Source organism: Balaenoptera musculus, chromosome 10, assembly GCF_009873245.2.
Source record: "Balaenoptera musculus isolate JJ_BM4_2016_0621 chromosome 10, mBalMus1.pri.v3, whole genome shotgun sequence".
NCBI classification, from domain to species: domain Eukaryota; kingdom Metazoa; phylum Chordata; class Mammalia; order Artiodactyla; family Balaenopteridae; genus Balaenoptera; species Balaenoptera musculus.
Genome location: NC_045794.1, coordinates 51,523,569 through 51,541,706, shown reverse-complemented (window position 1 = coordinate 51,541,706; position 18,138 = coordinate 51,523,569). Strand labels below are relative to the sequence as shown.

The following is an 18,138-nucleotide window of genomic DNA, read 5'->3' as shown; positions in this document are numbered from 1 at the left end:
TATGTGGCATGGAGCCTTCTAAGGAAATGAAGACCCAAAGAAGTTGTTAAACCTGTGTTTTTATGCTGGATTTGATGAAGAGTGAGAGTTGTGGAAAAATGTGCTAGGATGAAAAAGGGTATGAGCTAAGTGTACTAAACTGGGGGAAACAGCAAGGCCCGTTAGTTCAGATTTCTCTCTGTGACCTTATGTCTTTGGAGATAAGGATGCTCCTTTCCTCAGGGTACAGGGAGGGAACCTCTTACTTGAGGGTTTTATGATCTGCTTCAGGAGAGGGTCAGAAAGTCCTTCCTGCCTATGTCATTTCTCAAATTCATTCAGCTTAAAATAGTCAGTATACCAAGATGCCATATTTTGGGGTAGCGTGTTCTGAACTTCATCAAGTTCTATCATGTGTCAATTAGCTGTTGCCACAATTATTTTGTATAACAGACTACCCCCAAATCACACTTTCGGGCTTGCAGGTCTATTGGGAGTTGTCTGACGTAGGCTGGGCTTAACTGGGTAGCTCTGCTGAACACCATTGGTCTCATTGGTCTTGGCTTATTGCTGTGAGTTTTGGGCTTGGTCATCTACACGTGTGTTCGTTCTGAGCCCAAGGTTAGAGGGGAAGCAGCTACCCAGTGATGACGCCCAAGTGCCAAAGAACAAGCCCAATCAAGCTCATTTTAAGCCTTTGCTTGCATCAGATCTGTTAACATTCCTTTGGCCAAAGCAAGTCACATAGCCCGATCCATGGCCCAGGGGTGGGAAAGCACACTCTACCTCTGGTGGGAGAGGCCGCAAAATCACACAGCAAAGGGTGTGGAATCAGGGGTGGTTAAGAATTGGGGCCAGAAATTTAAGCTCTTATCTTCACGTGGCTAAATCCTACCTGTTCTTTAAGCTTTATGACTCAACTGAAATCCTGTCTCCTCTATGGCCTGCACAATCTTTCAACCAAAAGGAATTGCTCCTTTTTCTAAACTGTTAGTTGATTTGTACCCCTCGTAAAAGATGTATTACTTCCTGCTTATATCCATTATAAATACCTCCTTCTACCAGGGGAGGTCCTGTAGGACAAACCTTTGGCTAATTCATCTTTATATCTTCAATGTAATTATATCTAAAAACTAGTAAAGTGATTGTTTTAAATGTGGTGAAATATACATAACAAAATTTACTTTTTTAACCATTTTTAAGTGCACAGTTCTTTTGGGGTTTTTTTTGATTTTTTAAAATTTTATTGTTTTGTTGTAATAAAACATACATAATATAAAATTTATCACCTTAACCATTTTAAGTGTGCAGTTGAGTGGTATTAAGTACATTCACAGTGTTGTGCAACCATCACCACCATCCATTTCCAGAATTTTTTTTTAATCATCCAAACAGAAACTCTGTACCCATTCAGCAATAACGTCCTATTCTCCCCTCTACTCAGCCTCTGGTGACCTCTATTCTAATTTCTGTCCCTGTGAATTTGCCTCTTTGGTGTCTCTCATACAAGTGGAATCATGTGACATCAGTCCTCTTGTGTCAGGCTGATTTCACTTAGCATAATGTTTCCAAGGTTCATCCATGTTGTAGCATGCATCAGTACTTTGTGTTTTTTTTTTAATGGCTGCATAACATTTTGTTGCTTAAGTGTACAGTTGTGTGACATTCATATATTCACATTGTACTACAGTTTTATTTTTTTTAATTTTTTTTTAACATCTTTATTGGAGTATAATTGCTTTACAATGGTGTGTTAGTTTCTGCTTTATAACAAAGTGAATCAGTTATACATATACATATGTTCCCATATCTCTTCCCTCTTGCGTCTCCCTCCCTCCCACCCTCCCTATACAGTTTTATTTTTAATTGGGCTTCTGACTTCTCACATACATGGGACCTGCATACTTCTTTTGGAAGGAACTCCTTGATGGGGATTTATGAAGGAGGGAGTGCGTGCTGGAGCTCCCTTCCTCTCTCTCTCTTTTTCTGTCTTTCTTTTTGGCTTTTTTTGGAGCAGATGTTCTCTGCAAATAGTTGTCAATTTATTCTGTATTCAGGCTCTTTCAAGCTTGCTGCCATAGCTGAGGTGTATGTTTTTGGATTACAACAATTTAATAGACCCCACTACGGTGTGAGATGTGAATAGGTATGAGGCACAGAGTGGGAATGGGAAAATGATACAACATAATGCTAATCTCAGAGTCTTGGCAGAATAACATTAGCGTGAATTTTTAGCTCTTCTTATGGATGAAAAGTAGCTTCGACATTCACATTCATCCTAATAAATGTTGAACATTTAAACACTTTTCCGTATATGTATACGGAAGAGCTTGTGCAGAATTCTTTCTAAAGGTTTGTACAGAGAAGATAATTCATATTCTTTCAAGGAGAACATTGGAAATAAATGATGATTTCCAGCTGGAAGCAGAAAAATCACATCGAGTATTGTTATTTGTGGTAGAATGAAACCATTTTCTTCTTATTAACAGTCTTACTGTGGTCATAGCTCCTTGGCAGATTTTCATGATATCCATGATTGTAGAATCTCGTGATACTTAAGGCTCATTAAGTGTCAAGTTGCCTAAAGGCTAAGGTGGTAGGAGCATTTCTCAGAATGCAAAGATTCTGAGACATGCTATAGTGTGTGTGTGTGTGTGTGTGTGTGTGTGTTAGGCTTTCTTTTTTTTTTTCTTTTACAAATTTATTTATTTATTTATTTTTGGCTGTGCTGGGTGCCTGCCACTGTGCGGGCCCTCTCCAGCTGTGGCGAGCGGGGGGCCCCTCCTCGCTGCGGTGCGTGGGCCTCGCATTGCGGCGCCTCCCCCCACCGTGGAGCAGGGGCTCCAGGCGCACGGGCCTCAGTAGTTGTGGCTCATGGGCTCCAGGGCGCAGGCTCGTTAGCTGTGGCGCACGGGCTCAGCCACTCCGCAGCACGTGGGATCCTCCCAGACCAGAGCTTGAACCCATGTCCCCCGCATTGGCAGGAGGACCCCCAACCACTGTGCCACCAGGGAAGTCCCGTGTTAGGCTTTCTTAACGTTTACTTTGAAGCATGTAATGTTTGAAGAGTCCAAATTAGTTAATTAATTGAGTACATGAGCTAGAGGATTTGAGATCTGGTTTATCTTTCTGATTCTTTGAGTGTATTCTTAGACTACACCTCCCACCCATGTTTTAGCTTCCCTATCTTGAAGGATGTTGATTGTAAAATACCAGTAATAGAAAAAAAACAGTGTGTTATTTTTATGTGAATAACTACATCCTATTTATCACATGATAATCAGTTTCTATCATATAATATCCAACCTAGTTTGGGCTCTCTTAATCATAATCCCATTTGTTTAAATAGATTTTTAAAAACTCTAGATATACTTGTGATGATTTTTTTTTCCTAATTGTTTAATTGATAACCAGGATTTTCCTCTTCAACCAGGGCCAAAACAGATGTGTAAGGATCTTCTGTCTCATTGACAGTGAAGCAATTAAATTACATGGGCTCAGGCCTGTAAATCATCTCCCATGGTGCCTGGGGCATACGATATGCTTGGGAAATGCTAGATCTTGCCCACACCTTTAAAATGGGGTCACTTGCTAAGATAATTCCTGAAACCTCTGCAGATGCTTTGGAACTTGAGGAAGAGTGTAAGGGCTTCATGTAGGCTCCTTGAGAAGGAGGTACATCAGGCCAGGCAGACACTGAAACTCCCTGGGCATTTCTCAGAAGAAAAAGATGAGGAAGAAAGCTCTAAGTGGTCCATACAGAAAGGACTCTCCTCATCCAGTCCTTTGCCACACTTGATATTAGCCAAAAGGCTGAGAAGCGATAACCATTCCATCTCATTGTTACAGAACTTCATTTAGGTCATAAACAACAGATTCAATGAGGCAGAAACTAGGATTCAAATCTTAACATAGTCAGTTACCACATTTACCGAGTTTCTACTACGTGCTGCATGTTTGAGAGATAAAGGAGCGAAGGAAGAACGTAGCTTTTACTTCCCCTCAGAAGGAGCTCAAAACAAGGGTGACCCTATGTCCCAGTTTGTCTAATAAGTTATACAATTAAGCTACAAAGGGGAAGACAGGCATTAAGAAACTAGAGGATATAATTAGAGGGCCTGACCTAGTCTGGAGGTGGACAAAGAAGACATTTTGAAGGAAGTGACTCTGAAGAGGAGACCTGAAGTAGCAGAAAGAAGTGTTGATGGAAAAGGCTCAGGCTCTCACTGGCCTCAGGGTCTTTGCACATGCCCTTTATCCCCTCTGCCTGGGAGAGAGGACCTTCCCACAGCCTGTCCCCTTCCCCCTCAATTTACTAGACAAGTGAAGTAGAAAATGTTTTACAAACAGCAGGTAGCAGTCCATGAGTCATAAAATTAAGTTAGTGAGTAGTAATCTAATTAAAATATATGTATTATTAAATATCAAGAGTACATTGTGCATAGTAAGGGTAAATGTGAAATTTTAAAACCTTTTATTTATTGGTGTATGCACTTCATCACAATATAAAGTGTATTTCTTACTGTAGATCATGGTCAAAATTTTTTAAAAACATTTTGTCTAGAACAAATAGAAATGAAATCGTGCTATTACCTTAACCTTCTCTGTGATACCATCGCATTTCTAGTTATTTAATGTATGGAGAAAGTGAGAAGAATGGGAATGTGGCTCAAGCTGAGGAGGGACCAGGTTATTCAAGGCCTCGCAAGCCTTTCTAAGGATTTTAGATTTTATCCTGAGATAAATGGAAAGTGGTTGAAGTATAAGATTTTTAAAATTTAGCCACGATTTTGTTTTTAACTGTGATTAAATATGAAAGGAATTTGAGAACTAGGAGTGAGTAAGGGCTTTCAGATGAATGTTCTAGTCCTTTATTTTTTTATTTTTTAATTTTTTAATTTATTTATTTTATTTTTATTATTTTTTATTTTTTATTTTTATTTTTTTATTTTTTAATGTTCTAGTCCTTTATTTTTTTATTTTTTTAATGTTCTAGTCCTTTATTTTTTTATTTTTTATTTTATTTTATTTAAATTTGTTCTAGTCCTTTATTTTATTTTTTGGCTGTTTCATTGCTGCACGTGGTCTTTCTTTAGTTGTGGCGAGCCGGGGCTACTCTTCGTTGCAGTGTGTGGGCTTCTCATTGCGGTGGCTTCTCTTGTTGTGGAGCACGGGCTCTAAGCGCGTGGGCTTCAGTAGTTGTGGCACGCAGGCTCAGTAGTTCTGGCTCTTGGGCTGTAGAGCGCAGGCTCAGTAGTTGTGGTGCATGGGCTTAGTTGCTCCGTGGCATGTGGGATCTTCCCGGACCAGGGCTCGAACCTGTGTCCCCTGCATTGGCAGGCGGATTCTTAACGACTGTGCCACCAGGGAAGCTCTATTCCTTTAATAAACATTTACGGATTGTATACTGTTTCAGTTGGTTTATAGTCTCTACTCTTATCTGCAAAATAGGTTTCATAATACCTTTTGGAGTTACTGTGAACATTAAATAAGTTGATATGTGTTATGTACACATTTAAGAGATGTTTTAGTGACCTTTTCTTTGCCTGTTTAGGACCACACCCTGAAAATAGATTGCCTTGTTTTGTCATACAATTCCCAGAATAAATAAAATGAGTTAAGAAAGACTTATAGTGGGAATTCGCTGGTGGTCCAGCGGCTAAGACTCAGTGCTTTCACTGCCGTGGGCCCGGGTTTGATCACTGGTCAGGGAACTAAGATCCCACAAGCCGTGAGGCGCGGCCAAAAACAAACAAACAAAACAAAACAAAAAACCCCAAGAAAGACTTATAGCTAATTCAGTTTCTCTGTATTTGAACAGAAGGTAGTGGCTATTCTCATTTTTTGTTTTTTTTAACATCAGGCTATTTCCATGGGAGACTATGGTGCTGACATAATTCTGAGATGGTGAAATTATATCAGAATGACCTTTTAAATAAATCAACATGGAATCTTTCCATCTTTCCTTCCCCTGCCCCCAAACATAGTATTAGTCTGACCACATTGTTTGTGTTTTTTTGAGGATAGAAAGTGTCACTGCGGGGTCACATTTCCACTCATTTCTGTTAATTCCCCTTCCCCCTTTAGATTTCACCACCCCATCCTCAGTCCTCTGGAAAGCAGTTTCCAGCTGGAGGTCGACGTACTGAGTCATCTCCTGAAGGCCCAGGCTCAGGTCTCCGAGTGGAAGTTCCTCCCGTCTCTGGTTAACTTACACAGCGCTCACACCAAGCTGCAGACTTGGGGCCAGATCTTTGAAAAGCAACGGGAGACCAAGAAACATCTGTTTGGAGGGCAGTCCCAGAAGGCCATTCAGCCCCCACACCTTTTCCTTTGGCTGCTGAAACTCAAAAACATGCTTCTTGCCAAATTTAGCTTCTACTTTCACGAGGCACTGAGCCGACAAACGACTGCTTCAGAAATGAAAACGCTGACTGCAAAAGCCAACCCAGACCTCTTTGGAAAGATTTCCAGCTTCATCAGGAAATACGACGCTGCCAACGTGTCCTTAATCTTTGACAACCAGGGTTCCGAGAGCTTTCAGGGTCATGGCTACCACCACCCCCATTCCTACAGAGAGGCCCCAAAGGGCGTGGATCAGTATCCAGCCGTGGTATCTCTGCCCAGCGACAGGCCTGTCCTGCACTGGCCCAATGTCATCATGATCATGACAGACCGCACGTCCGACCTGAACAGCTTAGAGAAAGTGGTCCACTTCTATGATGACAAAGTTCAGAGCACCTACTTCCTTACCCGCCCAGAACCCCACTTTACCATTGTTGTCATTTTCGAGTCAAAGAAATCTGAAAGAGACTCCCACTTTATTTCCTTCCTTAGTGAGATCTCACTTGCCCTTAAGAACCCCAAGGTTTTTGCAAGTCTGAAACCTGGATCCAAAGGTTAGAAGGTGATTTGTGTGAAAGGTTTTCAAGACTGGAAATTGTGTTCTTAATTGCTCTAACGATCTACAGTGGTCTGTGATTAGAGTTTCCATCCACCTGTGCTGCTTTCAGATCTAAATTAAAGACACATCCTCCCTAATTGTGTTGCACCCTTTATAAGCAATTAAGGCCAGCTGAATACATAGCCAAAGAGTAAGCTAGGTGATCATGGCTGCCGGTCTCCGTGGTACAGCAAGGTACTTTCGGCATTTTCTCCTTTTTTCCTGTATTTCATGTAGATTAATATTTATTGGCCTTTGATTTTTCTTTCCAGATGTTTTATATTATTCTAAACGTTGTGTTCCAGTACAATTTCAAACGCCCTCTCCTTTCCCCCTCTTTCTGGATGAATAATTGGGATACGATATTAAATGGCTTTTTTAGAATCAAGGACTGTTTTCTAGCTCATAAATTAGCAAATTAACGTGAAACTTTAAGGTTTGTGATCAACAAATTAATATTTTTGATGCCAAAATTAGGGTCTTGGTGAGAAATTTCTATCAGTTTGTGAAATTGAAGGTGAATCAGAGTGGTAGCCTAGCATTTGGTGTTTTTTTTTTGTTTTTTGGAATTACAAAGCTACTTTTAATATTTTGGGGTGAGCCCCACAGGAATAAAAAACACTGGGAAGGGGTAACCCCCTCACCCCCAGGAGTGGCCCAGGGGCAGAGAGGCTACCTGAGGGGAAGGAAGCACAAAAGGGACTCGCTGCAGACTCAGGGCAAAGGGAATGCCATCGGTGCTGGGACCTGTGAGCACTACAGGAGAAAACGCGAGCGTGGTGGGACTGGCTCCAGGCACACAGGCGAAGGGCAAGAGGGTTGGACACGAAGCCACAAAGCTACTTGGGTTCCTCCTTCTTCTCGTTTGCCTTTTTCTGCTTCTGCTGCATGATCTCCGAGTCCCTCTGCTTGCGGGCGGCAGCAGAAAGCCCGTCATCTCGGCGCTTTCCCTTAACCGAGTCGCTCTGCTTTTTCATATTCTTCTGGCGGAAGAGCTCGCGCTGGTTACCGCCGCAGAGCGTCGGGGAGGGCCTTTGCCTGCCGAGGTGGGGAGGTTCTCAAGAAGTGTCTCGGTGGGCAAAGGGTCGATTTCCGGGCTCCAAGTGTGAGGGTCGCTAAACAGCGCTCCTAGAGAAAGGTCTCGTTGGGGTAGCCAAAACGAGGTCAATGCCGAGGTTCGGCAGTCGTGTTTAGGATGGAGAAGGAGAAAAGGGCAAGAGGAGGGGGGTCTCAGTGCTCACGGGTCATGGCGACGGCAGCGGCTCCTAGCATTTGGTTTTTAACAATTCCAAAGATACTCATGGCAACTTTAATAGCCATGGTTTCTGTTGAGGTGATCTACACACCTAGCTGCGTTTGCTTTTACCCTTATAAAGTTTCAATTTTTCACTCTGTTTTAAAGTTAGCGTAATCCATTTAAGTGGGGTTTCTTCCTTCTTCAGAGTATAATCCGCTTGGCTCTCTGTCTTTCACCTTTCTGCTGAAATGTATGTTCATGTGTGGCTCTATTCCCTGGTTATTTTTAGGCTGAAAAAACAGGCAGTCTTGGTTTTTCAGCCACTTTTACGCAACTTAGCCTACTTTTATAAAATCAAAATGGAGGTCTTGATACCTTTTACTTGGTAAAACTCAATTGTGCTTTCAAAAGACCTCTTCGTAGTTGAGCCATCAACCCCGCAGTTAAGCACATCTGAACTTGGGTTTCATGGCTGTCTTCCTCCACATTATTTTTAGAAGCAGTGTTACATCTTAACACATGCTTCCTTAACACTTTCCTTCAGTAGGTGTTCATGGGGAAGGAGACGGGTCAGTGAAACCATAATGGGCTGTGGAGACCTTCACTTCTAGGTTATTGATTCAGAATAAAAATAAGCCACAAAGAGTAATTGAGTTGTAACTATTTGATAGTTCCTTCAAAGCTTGTGTGCAGCGTAATGATCAGAGCAGTCCTGTTTTTCATGATTGGACGGAGCCACTGTTTTTACTGGGCGGCCACAGCAGGCAAGCTGGCAACATTGGCAGAGACCGGAGAGCCCCTTTGAGCCCATGTAGGAGGCCTGCCCACTCAGCCTGGACTCCCTGGTGCAAGAACCCACTGGCCTGTTTTCTGGGGAGAACATGTGTTTTTCTTTTCTTTCTTTTTCCTTTTTTTTTTTTTAAAGTCATATGATTTGTAAAAAGCCAGTTTGCTTTTAAATAGAAAGTAGTGATTTACCTCTGCATTTTATTCACTCAGGTTCTGTGAAAATCTGGACCGATTTTACAACATTGAACTTACATAAAAAATGGAAAACAATTGGAACTAAAAAGTCAAGTCATTTTTCCTCCCTTTCATGTTTTGCTGGGAAGCTGAAAAATATTCCTTGGTGTTCATGTATTTTTTTTCCCTAGGTAAAACCACCATTAGCCTTAATGATATGGTCTCCCGTGTACCTAAAAGAAATATGCTTCAGTGGAACGTGGAGGCGAGTGTAAATAAAACATATATACGATACTTAAATAATTAGTCCTCGCCTAGAACATATTTGAATTGTATATTTATTTTTAAACATATTTTGGTTCAGGCCAGGAAACAAAGTCATTTTACTCTGAGATTTGTCCTTTAAAATCAGTAATGAAATGATCTATAAAGTCTGTGCTTTGCTAATTGGAAGAGTACATCCTCATATTTTCTGCAGACTGCTTGCTTTGAAATATGTTTCTAAACCACAACTTGATCGATGTTTATGGGTAACCAGGAGTGTAGTGAACACTTGTTTGCCAACAAGGCCATCAAGCAGTGTTCATTTCAGGATGCTGTTTGGACACCGGGTAAATTTTACGACTTTGTCCTTTGGGTCCAACCTGGTGTCTGACTATGTCATTTTAGGGAGTGTGTGACAATAAAGCTGAATTCTTAACTGAGGAGCCAATACCCTTTATATAATCACTTTGTATGTTTGGACATACTGGAGAAAATTTACTTTCAAGAAAGAAAATATTTGGTATTTTCAACCTCACTCCCAGTAATCAGTCAGGTGATCGTCAAAATAAGTTCACCCTTTGATCTAACAGCAAACTTGCAATTTTCTTTGGCAAGTCAGCCTCTGAGCTTGACTTCCTTATCTGTAAAATGGGGATAAGGAAACGTGGGCTGTCTTTTTCAAATGATGTGTAAGAATGGAGTGACATCACGCATGTAAAAAAAAAAAAAGGCTTTGCAAACTTACTTGAGTTTGAATGCTGTTTTAATAAAAGATGGACCACTCTTTCTTTAAACTCAGCACCTCTCCTGTTCTTGTCTTTCTCTTCAGATTGGTGACAAACCTGTGCTTAGTCGTTGAGTTTGAACGGTACTTAAAGAACTCGTTTAGCAGAGGAGGCAGATAAATGTCTAACCAACCCACCCACTCTACTTATTTTAGAATCTTTGTGGGTCTTCGTTCCCAAATTTTTATGATTGATGGTAGCATCATTTCACTTCTTCTGTTTTCCTACTGATTTTTTTTTGTCTGATTGCTCTATCAGTTACTGAGAGGGGTGTATTAAAATCTCCAATTGTGACTGTGGATTTCTTTATTTCTGTCGGTTTTTTGCATTTTGTATGTTGAAGCCCTTTTATTAGGCCCATATGCATTTATAGTTTTTCTGTCTTTCTCATGTATTAACCATTTTATCATTATGAAGTTTCCCACTTTATTTCCATTACTACTCCTTGCTTTGAAGTCCTTTTTCCCTCATATTTTTATGACCATTTCAGCTTGCTTATGTTTCCTGTTTGCATGGTATGTCTTTTTCCATCCTCTCACTTTTCATTTATTTGTATCTTTGTTTTTAAAGTGTCTGTAGTGAGAACTAAAGAGAGAAGACTGATTAAAAAGAGCAGTAACCAACTCTGTGCTCGCCAATCTGACAATCTCTGCCTTTTGATTGAAATGTTTAGTTCATTTCTCCTATGAAGTTTTCACAGTCAGGGTTTTGCTGATGGTATCCTCAAACCATCATTTAACATGTTTTCTATTCTCTTTTTTCCCCTTTATATTGGGAGTTAGATCAAGATGTTTGGTCAGATTCAATATTTTATTTTCTTCCCTCCCTCCCTCCCTCCCTCCCTCCCTCCTTCCCTCCTTCCTTCCTTCCTTCCTTCCTTCCTTCCTTTTTGGTAGCAAGTATTGTGTGTTTTATTAGGCGGCTAATACCTGGCATTACTAAATTGGTTTTATCACTAGAGGTTACAAAACGGTGATATTCTAATTATATCATTCCATTTTCATTTATTAGACAGAAACGTTCTACAAAGAGGAACTTCACCTCCAACTGTTTGGTTACCTTGAAGAACAGTTCATATAGGAATGGCTGGATAAATGCTTTATTGTTTTGCCAGTTTTTAAAATAATGAGTTAGTTGTATAGTATCTTCCAGAGACTGGGGAGTTTTTAAAGAAATGTGTAAGAATTTATAAGGATTTCTGCCTTCTCCGAACTCTTAGGTTTAACCCCGAATTTGAAACAAAGCAGCCATTTTTCCCCCTTGTCATAGACACTTTTATATAAATATTATGACCTTCCCTTATTTCTTCCTCATGGTTGATTTTCTCTCTCGATTACTGTTAACTCTTTTCCTCTGCTTTTTTCCTCCCTCACTCCCTCCCTTCTTTAATTTCCAGTACCTTCCAGCAATTCCACTTTAGCCACTGAAATTTTTCCCATGCCTTAGGGAGCCAGGACATACCCCAGTGGTCTCTGACCCAATTTTGGAAAGCAGCATCTGAAAGTATTTATTTCGATTGTTTTTACAACTAGTAAGTTTTTTTTCAGGCAGTTGCAAAGGAATCCATAGAGGGGAAAAGTTCAGTATTGACACTAATGGGGTGACCACAAAAAGCCCAACCACTTCATGAGCACACAAGACATTTAGCCAACTACAGCCAAGCAGTGCTGTATGTATCTAGTAGATTATTCGACAAGAAAAGCTACTCAGAACTAAAATCTTTCCGAGTGTATTTTCACTATAATTTTTTACTATTAGGTAGATCATTCTTAGTCTGTTTTCAATAATTCGTCTGTATAAAAACATTACATTAACTTCTGATTTTGTTTTTCCTTTAAGTAAAAGTTTAAGAAAATAGATTCTTTTTTTCCCCATCTAAGTGAGAAAGAAACAACATACCATGTGACTTCCCAAGAAAGCCCTGTAGGTGGAGTTTAGCAATTCCCCCTCTACTTTTTCTACCAATGCAATTATTTCATGGCCTTTTGCCTGAATAATTCTAAGCTGCTTCTCTAGAGGAAATGAGTCAGAAGAAATAGGCTTGACGTGCACTTCTGCCTTTGGAGACTTCTCTTGATATCTTGTAAATCCATGAGGCTTCATTAAATGCAAGTATTTTGACTTGTCTGCATATTTTTTCAATCTGCTTTTGATAATAAAATCTGTTTGTGGGATACTTTAAATTTAAAACCCTATGGTATGTGTAAAATATCAATGCTAGAAATTGGAGAGATGCAAGTGGGTTCTGCTTTCTGTAGCCCCTACCTAATGTCAGCACCTGGGGGCAGGATTCTGGGTGGCGGTAGAACTCAGGGAGGGGCATGAGAGGCAACTGTGTTGAGGTACATTCTGAAAGAGGACTGCTTAGCTGTGCAGTGGCAACAGCAGGAACATGTAGGATGGCACTTGACATTGATCTAGCAGAGGAATATAGTCATTGGGACTTTGGCTAACTTTGTCCCGAGGGGACTTTTGCAGATCTTAAAAACTGTAGAGTAATTCCAAAATTCAGTTAAATTTGAAAATCTGATGCCTCATTTGATCTGAGATTTATAAGGACTCAGCTGATCAAACTTCTAGATTAGGTCTAGACTCATTTCATTTTTGATGTGTCAAGATCTGGCAGCTGTAGGACACCCCTTGACTCCAGAGCTATCCTGGTTTCAGTCACTCCAGGCTAGGCCAATAGAGCAATCGATCCCCAAAGCAGAAGCAGATAGAGGATATGAATGACTCCTTTCTAGTATTCAACATGTATTCATTTAACAACTATTAAACATCAGCTATGCCAAGGATGGTGATACAACAGTCAACCATGGCATACATGGGGCCTGCTCGGTTAGCGCTGGTAGTGAGCTGAGCCCGCTCCGACCACCCAGGCAGGCCAAGAGCTGAGGGGGTTGTAAGCAGGAAGGCAATGAGTAGTCTTCAAACTTGTTTTACTCGTATACCTCCCTACCAATTTTAGAAAAACCATGATACCTTGATGGATTTTTTTTTTTAAATCCGAAATCCTCATCATTACATTTAAATGTCTCAAATGATGCACTTTATCATGCATTATAGATACTGACATTTAAAATAATATGTTAATTGTTCTTTTAAATGTATCCAGTGAAATCTTGGTATAATAGAGACTTGGTAGCTACCATTTTCCATGTTTAAAAATATCTTAATAAGCTTTGTAACAGTTGGAAATATTATATTGCTCCCTGAACTCCGTTCTACTTCTCCCATAGAATCTTATTCTAATACGATTTTTTCCTTAAAAGTCTTATTGATCACCCTATTAAATACTTCTCAGCATATTATATATATAAATGTTCTTTCTGTTACCATAAGGCTCTGAGTCTAATGACCAAATGACTTACATATGAGAAATTTTATTTGAACATTTTATTTGAAATATCTCTTTCTTTCTTTCTTTCTTTCTTTATTTATTTATTTATTTAATTTATTTATGGCTGTGTTGGGTCTTCGTTTCTGCGCGAGGGCCTTCTCCAGTTGCGGCAAGTGGGGGCCACTCTTCATCACAGCGCGCGGGCCTCTCACTATGGCAGCCTCTCTTGTTGCGGAGCACAGGCTCCAGACGCGCAGGCTCAGTAATTGTGGCTCACGGGCCCAGTTGCCTCGCGGCATGTGGGATCTTCCCGGACCGGGGCTCGAACCCGTGTGCCCTGCATTGGCAGGCAGACTCTCAACCACTGCGCCACCAGGGAAGCCCTGAAATATCTCTTTCAATGAAATGAGTAGGTACCGTGTTTATGGTGACTTGGTTAATGAAATAGATTGTCTAAATGTTCCTTTGATGGGCAGAGATCTTTACACCCTTCAGTAATACCTCATGTTAAGAACTGTGAAGGGTCTGATATTTTACAAGTTACCCTGCCATAGTTTCATGGATGCTGGCAGAACACAGGAGAAATTACAGCAGTAGCAGTAGCCGGAATATCACCATTTTTGCACTGGTTTTCTGAGCCCCAATTCCCGCAGGGCCAATGTGGATGGGCCCAGATGAATGCCTGCTCATGCAATAGGTTGCATTTCAGGAGAGAATTCTGACCTTAGGAAACCCAAGTCTTTTTAATGGTCAATAAGCATGACTTCCGCTTGCCCAAGTGAGACATTGTTATTCTGGACAGTAAATGTATTAGTTTCCTAGGGCTGCCTTTACATAGTACCACAAATTGGGTGGTTTAAAACAACAGAAATTTATTGTCTCTCAGTTCTGAAGGCTACATGTCTGAAATCAAGATGGTGGCAGGGCTGTCTTCCCTCTGAAACCTGTAGGGGAATCCTTCCTTGCCTTCCTAGCTTCTGGTGGTTTGCTAGCAATCTCTAGTATTCCTTGGCTTATAGCTGCACAACTCCAGTTTCTTCCTTCGTCATCACATGGCATTCTCTCTGTGTGTCTCTGTCTTCACATAGCTGTCTTCTTATAAGGACACCAGTCATATAGGACTAGGGGCCCGCCCTACTCCAGTATGACTTCATCTTAACTAATTACATCTGCAACGACCCTGTTTCCAAATAAAGTCACATCCCGAGGTACTGGGGATAAGGACTTCAAAATCTTTTTGTGGGGAGGGACATAATTCAACCCATAACAGTAAACATGTCTGCTTTTTAGATAAAGGGAGCATCCTGTGTTCCAAGGATACTCACCAGGACACAAACATCCTTGAAAGATAGTCCAGAATTAAGGGCAGTTAGTGCCTCTCTCTCAAGAGCTACAGAAACATGAAAAGCTCATGGAAAATCTTCTAATATACCACGTAAACTTATGGGTGAGAAGTGAGTTTGCTTTTACATAGGAAAAGAGCAGTTATTAAAGGAGAAACTAGAAAGAAGCAGCTTAATCTCTGTGAAGGTGCCTTATGATAGGTTATTTGGGGAAAAGAGTTTATACAGAAGTTGAGGATCTGAAATTGATTTCCTGGAAATGACCCCTATCCTCATATCTCTCGGGAAATATTCACATACCCCAAGTGGTAGAGTCCCAGTCTGAAGATCACTATTATAAGAGATGTGGAGGTGTATCTGGGCTGTGAGTAGCCACAACCAGTACAACTTTAAAGTGTTCTTGGTGTTGTGATGCCTCCTTCCATTTTCCTGAACTTTGAGAGATGTCTTTCCTAAAGGTTGCAGCTGGGCTGAGCAGTGTCATCAGAGAATTAAAAGAAGAGAGTCTGCATTTGCTTAGGGAGAAGCAGATCAGGAGTGGGCAGCAGTAGCTGGAGGGAGATTGACTCCAGAAATTGTAAGAGGTGGTTTGCAGCAGAGCAGTGGATAACCTGTGCAGATACAGCATGGATTGATGAGGAGCAGACCTGTGGCTAAGGCCACAGACACCTGGGGTGGGGTCCTGATTCCCAGAAACAGCAAGGAAAGGAATTTATCAAGACCCTGGAATTCCTGCAGTTATGCAGGATGGGGAGTTGAAGTTTTCTTAAAATGGGTATTAATAAATCCATGTGACCTCATTTAACACTCCTGTTGACATAGTCTGGGCATGCCGGTTAAACTTTCTGACCCAATTGTATATGGCTAAATTGATGTGGAATCATACAATTCCTCAGTAAATCATTAATGCAGACACAATGACTTATTTGCATAATTTTTTCAACTGTGCTTTTCAATAACAAGGCCAGTTTCTGAGACATGTGTTTGTAACTATCTGGCTTAGCAAGTACAGTTGTCCTTGGAAAGCTTGAGAAGGCGATTCTTTACATATTTTTTTAAACATTAGTTTTAAAACCAGCACAAATCTCCAGGAGCAATAATGTTTCATTTTATCAAAGTTGAGTCTCTGCGGTCTTGCTTCTTTTTTAAAGGGATGGATGATTTTGAGGAAAAAAAAATTTCATGTCTGTGTCCTCAAGGAATTAACTTCCAAGGAAGTAGGACCTACAGCAGCTGAAGATACCCAGCTTCAAAAAAAATTGTACTGATTGTCAAACTGCAACTACCTGCAAGTGAGACTTGTAACAATATAGAAAAATTGTCAACCAATTAGCTGCCAAAAATTAAATTCTTCTTGGGGAAAGTATTAAATGCTTGGAAGAAATAATACTACTTTGAGAAGATTGGAGTAGAATTGGTCTGGTTACCTGCAGGGCTTTCCTTTTGCTTCCATGGGGGAAGAACTGGGATGGACCAGGGAGGGGAGAAAAAGGATTGCCCTGCCTCAAAGAATCAAATACACCCTTAGATGCACCACTGCAGAGCAGCAAAAAAATGCCTAAGGGGAGGGGTTAGGAAGGAGAAGGACTTCCAAGGAAGGAAAAAGAACATCTGACATCTGAGTTACATGTTAGTCTGGGCAGTATTTTCTTTTTTCCTCCTTCTGTTCCTTAAGTTATAGGAAGAAAGGAACAGCAAGTTGTCCTTTCCTTAACAGCAAAGACCTGTTAATTGTATATCTGATCAGGGCTTGCTGACTCATCAGATGGTGATGGTGACTTACATCTGTCATCCATATATATTGATTACATAGGAAGGCGATGATGGCAAAAAAAAAAAAGCAAAATGTAATCAGTCTGTTATTTTCCAGCTTGATTGAGGTATATTTGACAAAAAGCTTTATTAAGCTTCCTGCGAAAACCGTGACCTCATGTGACCTTCCTGCGAAAACTAACATGACCTCACAAAGTTAGTTCGTTTTAATGAAGGAAAAAACCCCAACTATTTTCAAGGCTTTTATTTCCCTATTCCATTCTGCGTGCCTAACTCTTAAATTTCCTAATATCTTGGATTCTTCTGCTTATTTGTTATCACTTCATATACAGTACGTTGAAAGCACCTTTTGTCTTAATTACCTGGAGTTAAATGTTTAGTGAGTATCAAAAAATGTGTGATGTTAGTCAATTCTGTAGGTTCCTAATAACGTTGGTATTATGGGTTTTGAGGGTCTTTTTGGAGCTGGTAGGTTTCTGTTAAATTTTGGGGAGATCTCTTTGGTGTCTGAACTCTCTAGAAAGGCTCTATCAAATGCAGCATAATTGCAAAATCTTTCATTTGGCAGCAAGAAGACTGGGAATGAAAGTAACTTGGAACTAGCCAGTAGAGGGCAACAGCTCCTGAGCTGAGGCTTTTGTTTCTGTCCTGGCACAATCGGTGCAGTGTGTCTTCTTTGGACAGTGGAAAGCTGAGCAGTGCAGGCGTTATTACAAAAATGACCATTTTTAGTGTTAAAAGTTGGGGCTTTAATGACTGCTCTTGTAGAGACAGGTATTCAGGCAAGATTTGGTTTAAGAGATGAGTCAGAAACTCTAGTGTCATCTTCATTGAATTTTGACCAAGAAATTCCAAACTCTTTTCTCATCTGGTGACTGTGTGGTGAGCATCTACTGACTCAGAACCATTCACCAATGACTGGAATCTTGCTGCTGCATCGTTACTGAGACTTTTTTGGTTTATTCCGAGACTTGTGCCTCCTCCCAAAACCATCGGATGAGAGGGCTTCCCTTGCTTGGAGTGCTTCTTAGAAGGATGACTAGGGAGTATTTCTTAGCATTTTTGGAGGGAGAAAGAGGGTCACATACCCTTTGAGTTTGTACTGAAAATACATACTTCCTCCCAGAAAAATGTCCGTGACCACAAACAAAATTTGCTTTTGTAATTTCAAGGGTTCACGGAAACTCCTGTAGGTCCATGTGCCCTCAGGATAAAAATCTCTGTTGGGAAAAGCTCTTGAAAGATTTTGCAATTATGCTGCTTTTGGTAGAGGCTTTCTAGAGAGTTCAGACACCAAAGAGATCAAAAAAAAATTTATCTGAAACATACCAGCTCCAAATAAGTTATTCAGGAGGTGCAATATGTCTTGAAGGTTAGTACCTTTGTACTAGTACCTTAGTACGTTAAATAAATACTGTAGTGCCATTAAATAAATACTGAATGTTTTCACCTGGATATCCTGTAGGCAACTTAGCACTTTCCTTTCCCAAACTTGCTCTACTTGGCTTCCC

At 40.6% G+C, this 18,138-nt stretch overlaps 2 protein-coding genes across 2 annotated transcripts in view; one reads left to right on the top strand and one right to left on the bottom strand.

Moving 5' to 3' along the window:
• Positions 1-7,803, top strand: part of C10H12orf66 (chromosome 10 C12orf66 homolog) — a 34,601-nt gene extending 26,798 nt beyond the window's left edge. Inside the window, exon 3 of the mRNA XM_036867086.1 lies at positions 6,067-7,803. Within this exon, the coding sequence (XP_036722981.1) occupies positions 6,067-6,883 (817 nt within the window). The 3' untranslated portion in view covers positions 6,884-7,803. The remainder of the gene's footprint in view (positions 1-6,066) is intronic.
• On the bottom strand, positions 7,627-7,934 carry LOC118902579 (small EDRK-rich factor 2-like). The gene has a single exon (XM_036867088.1). The coding sequence runs from the start codon at positions 7,897-7,899 to the stop codon at positions 7,762-7,764; it is 138 nt and encodes a 45-aa protein (XP_036722983.1). The 5' UTR covers positions 7,900-7,934; the 3' UTR covers positions 7,627-7,761.
• Between the last annotated feature and the right edge of the window lie 10,204 nt (positions 7,935-18,138).